A 12,342-nucleotide genomic window follows, 5' to 3' on the forward strand; every position below is an offset into this window, starting at 1 on the left:
CTTCTTTCCATCTTTTCCACCTCTATGTACATAACAGGGTTAAAGCTGTAATATTCAAAGGTCACTCTCTTTAGGTCTGTCCATGCTAATTATCCTTAATATTGTTTCTTGCAGCTTTGGAAAGTTATGTACCTTTTGAAGAATACATATAGAGATATCTATATTTTATAGAGAAATAAATGCATCTCTATCTTCATTTAAATATATCTATATCTGTACTATCTTTTTATAATATGCAGTCTAACTTTAGAATAACTTTATTGTCACTCTAAATCAGTGGTTCCCAACCTTTTTTTCGCCTCGCACCCCTAAAGAAATTTCACTCGAACTTCGCACCCCCTGAAATTTAGACTTTAGGAACTACCCTGTTTCTCCAACAATACGGCCTCCCCCAATAGGAAGTCCCAGCATGTTTTATAGGCATGAAATGAAATTAAGCCCCTCCCCCCAAATTAAGGCCTATATTAAAACATGCAAAATGGGGGGGAAATGGTGGGGGGGCTTGCCATTAGGAAGTACTTTTGTTGCACACCCGGATATGGTGCTGCCTGCGTTGACCCTGATACAAAGTGCCCCACCAACGCCGAGGTCAACATCCAAGCCGTCACCACCCGCCTGCCCAAAGATGCAAGGGGGGGGAATTAAGTCACCCCCGAAAAGACGGCCTAGCCATTTTTTCGGGGCTCAAAAAAAAATAAGACCCGGCCTTATTATATGAGAAACACGGTACTGAACGCGTTAAATATATGGTAGGCTTGAATCTTTTCAGCTATGTATGTGACGGCCACTAAATAACGATACTTAACTCTAAAATGAAAACAAAGTTAATCCATTGCATAATAAATAAATAAATAAAAATAAAAATTACCTGGACTTTTCTCACACCCCCTGGAATATCGTCTCGTACCCCCAGGGGGTGCGAGCACCCCAGGTTGGGAACCCCTGCTCTAAATGTACACTAATTGGCATATATTAAAATGAAATTTTGTTGAATATAGCTCTCAAAGAGTCACCACCTCCAATATACACTATAGAAACATGACAAACAAACAAATAAATACATAAGCATATACAGTACCTACACACCCACATATATTATATGACACAGAGAAACAACACAGTCCAGTTCAGATGTATACATGTACATGGAGATAAAAACAAATATTGCAAGTTTACCAGATGGATGGCATAGGAACAAAGCTTTTACATAGGTTTTTCATGTCCATTTCCTGTTTTTATTTTTCAGACTTTTTAAAAAGTTTTCTTAGATTTTTCTTTTTATATTTTTTAACATTTTATGTAATTTTAATTTTGCAGTTTTATGATTTTTTTAAAAATGTTGGTACCTCACCCTTCTTATGAAGTGCACCAATTACACCCACTCTTGTACCAGGAGGTCTGACTCCTGATCACTCATGCCCTGGTCTTTTCTTGGTTCGATTACTGCAACATGTTCTACAGAGGGCTGCCCTTTAAAACTATTTGGAAATTACAACTGGTCCAGAAGGCAGTGGCATGCACCATTCAGAGCATCCCACACTTTGCCCATATTAACCACTACATTGACTTCCACTTTCTTTCCAGGTGCAATTCAAATTGCTGGTAAAGGAATTTTACATCTTTAAAGCCTTAAGTAGTAGCCAGATGAGACTCAAAGGTGCTTTTTCAAAAGGCAGACGGACTTTCTTTGTTTTTCCTTAAAGACATTTCACTTCTCATCCAAGGAGCTTCTTCAGAGAACTGAAGAAACTTCTTGGATGAGAAGTTAAACATCTCCAAGAAAAACAACAAGAGTCCAGTTGCCTTTTGAAAAGGCATCTTTGGGACACTCATAATCTTCATTTGACGACTCCCATAATCCCTTGTGGGGTGCAGTTGGATGCCCTTCCTGATGCCAATGCAGAGCTATATTCAGCAGATATATTCTCATCATGCCCAGAGAGAGAAATATCTGCCTCTACCTAGGTTTGAACTCACAACCTCCTGATTGTGAGGTAAGAGCTCCACCTCTAGGCCACTGCACCACTCTACTTTTGGGATAATCATGACCTGAATAATTGAGAATCTCCATAGACACTAAGCTGAGAATTTGCAGAATTACTTTACTTTACTTTACTTTATTGTCATTGCACCTTATACAACTAAATTAAATGCATCTTCAGTGTACACTATAACTATAAAAATAAAAAACAAGCACACATCCTTCACATTCTATACAATTGAATTGAATCACTATCCTTGAGGGCAGTGGTCTCCAACTGGTAGGCCGTGGCCTACTGGTAGTCTGTGAGAAAATTTTGGGTGGTCCGCAGAGAAATGCCACCTCCAGCCCAAAGCAATTAATCCAGGCTCTGCAGGAACACAAGGTTGCGCTGCTCACATGGCCTGCGGGAACCCTCCCCATCCACTCCTTACCTGGCAAACTTGCCTGCTAAGTTGCTATTTTTTTCCTTTTTCTGACCACCAGCTGTTCTGCTGTGCAGGGAGATTTAGATTAGCTAGAAAGCAGGAAATCGTTGGATTTAGATCTTCAGCTCTGCTTTTAAGCAGAGCCAAATTTTGCCCAGGACTGAAGCTTCTATTATTCAGTACAGGTAGTCAATGGTAGAATCATTGATCTCTAAGTGAATCTGTGATTCTGTGAGCAACTCAATCTGCCTGCCTGCTTTGCCTGATTTTGGGTAATAGTTGATTTTTTTAAATAAAAAATTCAATATTTACATACATGGTGTGTTGTGAGTTAATTTTGTGAGTTTGCTTGCAAGCAAATTTTATGTAACAGACACAGATAGCCAATGGCAGAAAGATAGATCTCTGAATCTGTGATTTTGTGAGCAACTCAATCTGCCTGCCTGCTTTGCCTGATTTTGGGTAATAGTTGATTTTTTTATAAAAAAATTCAATATTTACATAATTATTTATAATATTTACATACAAGCCATGCCCAGCCAGTCACAAATTAGGCCCCACCTAATAACCAGTTGTTAAGAAATTTGAATACCACCCCTGCCTCTGTGTGTTTCTGTGTGTGTGTGTGTGTGAGAGAGAGAGAGAGGGAGGGAGGGAGGGAGGGAGAGGGAGAAAGAAAGGTTAGATCAGATCTCTCTCTCTCCCACCAATGTCAGCAAGCCACCATCAGGCAAAATTCATATTAGTGGTTCCCGGGATTTAAAATTATGAGTTTGGTGGTCCCTGAGGTCCAAAAGGTTGGAAATCCCTGCTTGAGGGTATCTACCTGCTCCCCTAGATGTCACAGAATGGACAAACTGCAAGTCATTTCTTTAAGTGTTTCTTCTATCAGAACCTAGAAGCATGCCTTTTCTAAAGCTTCCCTACCTCCTCTCTGAGATCCAGTAAGCCTCTACCTTCTGAGCCTTCCAAAAAGCTTTAAAGATCTGACCTTTCCCACAAGTCATGGAAAAAGCTCTACAGTTTGTTTAGATACATGGGATATGTTGTATTTGGGGCACTGGGGAGGTGCCTGCTAGTGTTTGTGTTTTGTGTTGTTTTTTTAAACTGTTTGGTTTTATTGTTTGGTATTAGCCATACAGAGATGTGCCATATAAGATGGGTGGCTACATAAATAAATTCACACCTTCCTTTTTCAGTCCTACAAAAACTTGTGGAGATCAAAGGGAAAGGAGGTAGACATCTCTATTCTGCCAAAAAAACAAATACCTGTCTCCAGTCCTTGAGTCTTCCTTTGTGATTTGTTGTATAGCTTGTCATAAATTAAAACTGCTTTCTATAATGTTCAAGAAGAAGACTAAGAGAACAAGCCCTATCTTCCTCTTCCTCCTCCTCTTCCCCCCTCTTCCTCCTCCTTCTTCCATATCCATCATTGGACATTGGCAATCATGTTGGTGATCCTATTTTTATCAACAACCACATGAAAGGGTGCTGTTGGGTTTTGCCCAAACCAGTCCAAGCCCTATCTGCAATGGCTTAATGGAGATCAAGATAAAGCAGAGCTATCTCTGCAAACAGAATGGAGTTCTGTGCATAGACTGATCTTTGGAGTCTTTATTCTCTTCTATCAGACTGATCTATGGGTGCAGATCATGACCGTCGAAGTTTTCACTGGCAATTATAATAGGCCTTAAAATGGGGGTGGCCTGAATCTACATCGAATCTATCAGATTTAAATAATCTTCATTTTCTCGGAGTGGCAGGTTTACCTCCTCTATTCAAGTTTGGAAAAAAGCATCCCTAACTTTATTTCACTTTGAGAGCAAAGGAAAGATAGCAATGTGCCATATAAAGAAAAGGGCTCATATCTTCTACCTGGGTTTCCCTCCATCCCTCTTTAGAATGGCACAAAATGTGGGTCTCTTAAGGAAAGTGTATTCTTATTTGTTTTGCTGGTTTTTCCTTCAGCTGTCAAATTAAAACTAGTTTGCTATTACTTCCCTCTAGCCACTAACAACAGGACTGAAAATAACTTTTCTATAAAACAGTTTGAAAAAGATACTACACTTTTGATTTTGGAAATCGGTCTTACTGCTTCTGGGTTAGTGCCACTGAATTATTTTTCAATACTTGGCTGTGATTCCAACATGGCTTGTTCCAGGATTTTTCTCTCTCTCAGATGATTTTCTGTTAAAGGAAAATTTAAAAATTATGTTTATAAATAAGTAATAAATGCATACATCTGATTGCAAATTCCTTGCTAGGACTAAAGATGACAGCATGCAACTTCTTGAAGTGGATCAAAATGGAACCCTGGAGATTAGAGAAACAAGGAAGGAAGATGCTGGATTTTATACCTGCCTGGTGAAAAATTCTGTTGGGAAGCGTGCCATCACTGCCACTCTCACTGTCAGAGGTGATATAAATATGAACATAAACAATAGTTAAACAGTCAGTTAATTTTATTGCATGCAATAAAACACTTACACTTGGCTGTAAGGGCAAGGAGAAGAATTGCTTTTTGCCATTTACGCATCTCTCTTGAGCTTGCTTGTTTTCTTGCAGACTTTTCATTACCCAAATTAGGTAACATCATCAGTGCTAGTGCCACTGTTGATGTTACTTAGTTTGGGTAATGAAACATCTGCAAGAAAACAAGAAAGCTCAGAGACCACCAAGGACTCCTCATTTCAACCCTGAGCTACAAACATTCTTCTTTATTGATCTACACATCTGTCTCAAATGATTAAGATGGCCAGGAATCATAACTGTAAGGAACACCTTAGGTACCCTGGTAAAAAGTAGAGGCGATAAATAGTTTTGCTGAAGTTGAATGGAGTTACAACTTGTTCTTTATTTATAACTCTTTGTCATCATTTTAATTTTTAAACCAGTTGTGCCCTTTGTATATCAATGGTGATAATGATGAAGATGATTAATTTTTGTGCATAGCTTACCATGTGGAAGTGTCAATGCTAAAAGCATTTTGAAATGCATGTACTGTTCTCCAATAATATTTTGTTAGATGCACAATTTGTATTTTGGTAAAGCAAAATACTTTTAACCACATATATTTTATGGGTATGTACCACGGGTTCTGTCCACCTCTGTAGAACCGGTAGCTCTGAAGAGCTGCAGACATAGAACCAATTCTATGTCTGCTGATGTTTTTGCCCACCCGGGCTCTGACCTTTATTTCCTGCTTTTTCAACTTCAGCTGCTGTGCGAGGCATAGCTGCAGTTAAAAAAGCAGGAAAAAAGGGCTTTTTCAAAGGCTGCTTCTCTGCATGCAGCATGCTGATGACGATTTACAGGCACGCCCATGCAGCATGCAGGAAAGCACATTGTAAATCACTGAACCTCATAAATCATCGAACCGGTAATTAACCCTGTCAGATCCCACCCCTGGTATGTACATACATTTCTCTCACATGAAAAACAGGAATAATAGATCATTATAAATATAATATTTTGTATTCTGTAAATTCCAATAAATACTCCTTATTTATAGATAAAAAGAAGACAAAATTTGTAAATCAAATTTCAAAAGAACTTGCTATACATTTTGCCATTGAAACGTAATTTTACAACAAAATGATACTGTCATGCATTTTTTAAATCACTTTCTTAGATGCTACCAAAATTTCAATTATACCGAAGAATCCACAAGTTTTGAAATCACATTCAGTTTTATTGAAATGTCATTCTGAATGTGACCCACATTTGAAACACCAGTTTAAAATTTCTTGGAAAAAGAATGGAGAGGAATTGGAGATGAATGACACTGAAGATGGAAGGTAACAAGAGAATGCTTTGTCTTTATTCTTTTCTTTTTATATAACCAATTTGCATTTTACAGAAATAATATTGTATCTTATGGGCAGTGCCCAATAGTGAGTCACTTTCATTTTTAGAAAGATATATAATTAAAAGCAAATATATTGATGTCTTATTTGCTGATAACATCGCTAATAGAAGGATAATGTTCACTTGGTCTCATTAGAAAATATCAAATACATAATGAAGTTCAAAGATGTTGGTGTAAAAATAATATGAGAGATATAACATTGTAAAGTATTATACAATAAAATATGTACTTCAAAAGAGCTTTAATTTATTTCAGATCTAACAGAGAATGTAATAAGAATAAGAAACACTCGATTTTTAATGAGGAAAAATAAAAATATTTTCCCTTCAGCATGAAGATTAGATATAGTGATAATAATGGAAGACCTGGAATATACCATTAATCCCTTCCCCTCACTTTGGTAATACTTTAAAGTAACTTTTAGTTCTGGAATAGAATAGGAGTTCCTTTGTGATCCTAGAACGACCTCTAGTGGTGACATATTAGAATTCATATATCAAAGTGGAAATTTGGAATTTGGGAAAATTGAAAAGTTTAAAAGCTACATATCTTGATTATCAAGAAATTAAATTAAATTATATATATATATATTAAACATTAGCTTTGAAAAATTATTTAAAGATTTTTTTTAAAGATTCTCAATTGGAAGCCATTTGTGTTCCCTGAAATAAAAATAATTCTATGCAAGTTCTCCATCAAAATTGTTTTAAAAAGGCGATTCTACTCAAATTTTATAACTGTTTTGTGTAGCACATCACATATAAAAGCATATACTTTTGTGAAAATAATGTACGAGATTGCATGTCTTGTATGTTTGAAACCATCACAGAATCATTCCAGTATTGACATGTATATCTGACATTTGACTTTTAAAATGCTGATATTTACAATATTCAGGAGTCATTTATATGGTGATTTAGAAAACTGAATATATTTGTATGGAAAGTGAAAGATTCCGTTTATTTTTTGCCAGTACTGAATGTGAATTTTAGTGTATTCCTGCTTGCATATACAGCCTTTCTTCAATTTAATTACAGCAGCACAATGCAAAAAAATGTATTTCTCCTTTCATTAGACTACTTTGATGGAGAAAAAAGGCAGTTTTAATTTTTCTCCATGTTAGGTTATTAGAGACTGTGGGGGGGAACTAACCACTGAATTGACCCAAAGAAGGCTGGGTCAGGATCTTGGATCTGGTTGCATAGCAGACTGGGTGGGCCTTTTAAACCATGTTAATTATTTTCAGTTTCTATGAATGGGGTACAGATAAAATATTAAAACATCAAAACAGTATATAAAATTTGAAATTTAAAAAGACAATGATGAATACTTCACACAGTTTGAGTCACCCTGATACAAAAAAGATGCTGAGACTCTAGAAAAAATGCAGAGAAGAGCAACAAAGATGATTAGAGACTGGAGGATAAAAAAACTAGTTGGAGGAATGTCTATGGAGATTCTCAGTCATCCAGATCATGGTTGTCCCAAAGATGCTTTTTCAAGAGACAACTGGATTTTCTGGTTTTTCTTTAAAGATGATTCACTTCTCATCCAAAAAGCTTCTTCAGCTTCTTCAGCAGCTTCTTGGATGACAAGTGAAATGTCTTCAAAGAAAAACCAGTTGCCTCTTGAAAAAGCACCTTTGGGACTAGTTGAAGAAATTGAATATGTCTAGAGATCCGGTTTAAGCTTCTTCGGCGACAGACCGAAATCTGCGATTGTGTGCAGTTTTGATCTGTACTCGCTGCTGGAACGCCCCAAGCCAGCTGGTTTTGGGGCTAAGCCACCCCGTAGAGGTAGTGAAGAGGGGGGAGACTGCCAGCAGGGTCAAGGAGAGCCGCATCTCTCCTCCTCAGCTGGCCATTACTCCCTTTCCTGAAGGAGATCACAGTGGTGGTCAGAAATGGCCCCCTCAAAGAAGAACTTGACCGGAAAAGAATGTGCAGAAGGAAGGTAAGAAGAGAAAGTTTTTGGCTGACTGGGTCAAACTGAAAAAACAACAATACAAGGTACCCTGGAATTTGAATTATAAAGAACAACATTATTCCCCAAAAAGACTTTGAAGCTGAGAAGGGAAAGGATTTGTTTTTTTTTCTTTTCTTCCCTATATTGACAACTAAGAAATTTAAGCAAGGAATCAGCAAAAATCCACTTTGACAGTAACAGGTATTTAAGCTGAAAATAAAATGTCAAAGGGATAATAAAGATTTCTGGATTTTCAAAAACTTTTAAAAGAAGGAAAAAAACAAAAGGGTGGAATCTGGAAAAAGGGAGGAGACCATCTGGAAGTGAAAGGAATTAACAATGAAACTTTAACAAGATTGCTAAAAGATATATTTTAACTGAAACTTTGTAACAAGATAAGTGAACCCCAGGAAGAGAAAGTGGAAAAAAGAAGCAAGAAGAAACAGCTTTGGATTATTTGGATTACTTGGTGATTTTTGGATTTTTGGCTATTGGATCTAAAGGACTAAAATTAATCGGGTGATTGTTTAAAAGTTTTTAAAATGGTATCACTCTTGGAAGAATTGAGAATAGAACTTTAAAAACAGAAAGAAGATGCACAAGAAGGAAGAGGTTCTTTTGGCTTCGTATTTCAGTTTTTAAAAATGGAGATCCTGAACTATGAGAAACAACAAGAAATGCCTGTAGAACAAAAAGGGCGGGACAAAGAAGAAGCCATCTTCAATGACTAAGTATTTCTATGTGGTGAAAAGAAAGGAAAGGGGGGGAAGAGAGTGAAAAATTTAAGATCGGAAAAAACAACCCCCAAAAAGAATAGTTTGAAAAGTAATTATAACATTAGGAAGAAACAGAAGAGAGGATTACAGAGAGAGAATCAGAATTAGAGAGAGAAGGGGTCAAAAGGGAAGGGAGAAATAAAGGGAGAAGAGGGAAAGGAAAAGAAATTACATAGGACAGAACCAGGACATAGAGAAACAGGGAAAACATACAAGACACAGAGATAATGGGTGAAAACTTAATCAAAAGGGGGATTCTGCAAGGGTACATAAGATAGTATTGTTATATTAGAAATAGAAATGAACTTTGAAAATATGAAACAAGTGTGATTAAAATGATAGATAAAATACTCATTGTAATGTAATGGAATGTTTAATAAATAAATGAAATAAAGAGAATGAGAGAATGAAATTAGGAAAGGAGGGGAACATTTTAATTATTATAAATGTGTTATAAAAATTTAAGTGAAGAGGAATATGAAAGGAACATGAAAAAGTTATGGAAATATTATATGTTTTCCTAGAAGTATGATATCCTGTTGAAAAGGAATGTTAAAGATGTCAAAGATTATAACTAACATTAATGATAGAGCTGAATTGGAATAGAATAAGTATATTATTTATTATTGTTATATATATATATTCTCTTTAAGAACTTAGTGTGTATTTTAAGAATGTACCAAGCAGAATTTGACTGGAAGTTATGTGTTATATTGAATGTTATAATTGTAAAGGCATAAATTGAAGTTTAAATAAGAGTTGAATGGACAAAAATTAAAAGATACAAAGGTGTCATACTCCAATCAGTAACTACAGGGGAAAATATTGTTTAATGAGAAAAGAAAATATGAAATTGAAACAGGACAGACAAAAATATAAATATGATGACTAGAAAGGTATTGAAACTTAGAATATATATGTGTGTGTGTGTGTGTGTGTGTGTATGTGTGTGTTTTCTTAAGTTTTCGCGGGTACTTACATGTATGGTATTTAGCTTTGTTCGGGTATTTTCCCATGTCATTATAGTTGTGCTTTTAAAGTTGTAGCAACGTTTCGGCAGAATCTCATCTGCCATCATCAGGCTTCTGTATCGCGTTCGTCTGTGAGTCAGACTTTCACAGCCGTTTCTGTTTTAAATTTGGTGCTAGCCTACGCTGTGCCAGAATGTTTTTTTCTTCATCCTGATTGGTTGGGAGTCTTGGTCTGTGTTTATTGGTCTTGGAATTTGCTGTGTTCTGCTTGATATCAGTGGTGCAGTAGCTAAGGCGTTGCCATAAAACGCCTGAAGGTTGGGCAAGAAGCAATGAATAGAAACTAATCAAGGGGAGAACCAATCTAAAAATAAGAACAATTAACCAATGGAACAACTTGCCTCCAAAAATTGTGGGTGTTCCTTCACAGAAGATTTTAAAGAAGAGATTGGACAGCAATTTGTCCAGAATGATATCGGGTGTACTGCTTGAGCATGGCATTGGACTAGAAGACCTCCAAGGTCCCTTTTAACTCAGATACTCTATTCTATTAATTAAAAATCACAGTGAAAACCAATTAAAAAGCAGGAAGATGGCTTTCAGGTTGCTAGCCAGCCGCAAGGCTGCTTGCTTTGATGTAAGCCATAGGCAAGGATCAAACATGGAAGAGCCATGTTTTTTAAACATTTCTAAAAGGCCAGAAGACTGGAGGCCTGCTTCACCTATGGGGGTAGAAAATTAGTTCTATATTGTAGTTTTATATTACAGTGTATTATTTCTATGTTAACATGAGTTGACAAATTCCACTTTGCAAAGCTTTTAAATTCTCTTGGAAAGTGATGATGGTAATATCTCTCTTAAGTTTCTTCCTCCTATCCATCTTCCACTTTCACTCTGCATATACATACATGTATATACACACACATACATACATATATTATGCAAATTGGATGAAAGATGTACTGATTCTTGAAAGACTGCTTCACAAGCAAAAACCTGCATATCTAAAATATGTAGTTCTGGTTTATAGATGTACAATTTGTATTTTCCCTTACAGAATAATTATTAAAAAGGATACATTGGTTATACAAAATGTGGGCCCAGAAGATGAGGGGGTGTACACTTGTGAAGGAACTTCATTGCTTGATAGCGCCACAGATGATTCCCGCCTAATTGTCCTGGGTAAGTGAATTTTGTTCTTCTGTTCACAAACTATTTAATATTGCCAGTTTAAATCCCTTTGGATTTAGGGGAAGCCTATTCTTAGTGCATCTCTGAAAATTAATGGATTCAATTCCCAATACTGGGCCCAATAACAATATTAGTTTGATGCATTAGCGTGAAATTCCCTAAGTTCTCACATAAACTTCAGATTTTCCCCAAACTCCTTTTTTTGACTGGATGTAAAAGTAATGAAGATGTTAAGATTACATGCATTACATAAATAGAGATATTAAAACACTTTGATTTTTGAATTTACTGTATTTCTTTAGCCAGTTCCTATATGTAATTATATTTCTTTAGTCATGTAATTCAAGGCAGTGCACATAATGTTCCCATCTGTCAGCTCTCCAGGGTAAACCAGAAAAGAGACATGACTAAATGAGCTAAATCTAATTTATTGTGAGGTTACATTAACAGAATCTTGAAAATTTGAAACTACAGACTTCGCCCATCACTTTTTACTGCTTTATCCCTAGGACAGGTCCTTTCTAAGTTTCTTTCTCTGGTGGTTAAGCCATTGGGAGTTCCTGCCTCTCTTGCAGCATCTCTTCCCTTTGTCCTCCAAGGTCATTCCAACATGCTATTACACCATCCAAGGCATTTATTAGATCCAGGCTGACTTGGCTTCAGCAAATTGAATCTTCACAGTACACTGAAGGACACCAGATTGAAGATGTCTGGTGTTTTTATTTTTTGATGGTTTATGTGGTTTCTTCTGAAAAAAGATGTAGCTACTGTTTTAAAGCATAGTTTCTTCTGAGTTTGAGAAACTAGCTTCTCTGAGATTCTTAAGATGAACTTGTCAAGCCCTTTTGAAGTTTATTCTAAATCAAACATAGGGTCAGGGGCTTCAGCTGATAGTAAAGAGGGACCTAGTGGCAGTAATTTTGAACAACCTTACTACTTTACCACTGGTAGTAAAGAACAGCTTTTGTATTTGAAACAAAGAAGCAACATCCATAAAGTTTGACAGATAGCATCATATAAGCCCAAGTTATTCAACTTTGTGGGATGAATGTTCTTTTTTCTTGTAGAGACTCTTGTTGAGAGCTAGCAATTCATTTCTTTTGTACATTACAGGCTAACCAATCAGTTTTAAAGATATAGCATATATTTAGATGATCCAAAT

The 12,342-nt window shown here is 36.3% G+C and overlaps 1 protein-coding gene across 9 annotated transcripts in view; it reads left to right on the top strand.

Moving 5' to 3' along the window:
- Positions 1-12,342, top strand: part of CHL1 (cell adhesion molecule L1 like) — a 202,508-nt gene that overhangs the window by 164,907 nt on the left and 25,259 nt on the right. For all 9 annotated transcript variants that reach the window (XM_087954596.1, XM_087954598.1, XM_087954597.1 and 6 more), the window contains 3 exons: positions 4,674-4,825; positions 6,041-6,206; positions 11,047-11,171. In XM_087954596.1, the coding sequence (XP_087810722.1) occupies positions 4,674-4,825; positions 6,041-6,206; positions 11,047-11,171 (443 nt within the window). The remainder of the gene's footprint in view (positions 1-4,673; positions 4,826-6,040; positions 6,207-11,046; positions 11,172-12,342) is intronic.

The sequence above is a fragment of the Notechis scutatus genome, chromosome 2 (assembly GCF_049901735.1).
Source record: "Notechis scutatus isolate UNSWTSFEM ecotype Mainland chromosome 2, rNotScu1.2, whole genome shotgun sequence".
Taxonomy (NCBI): domain Eukaryota; kingdom Metazoa; phylum Chordata; class Lepidosauria; order Squamata; family Elapidae; genus Notechis; species Notechis scutatus.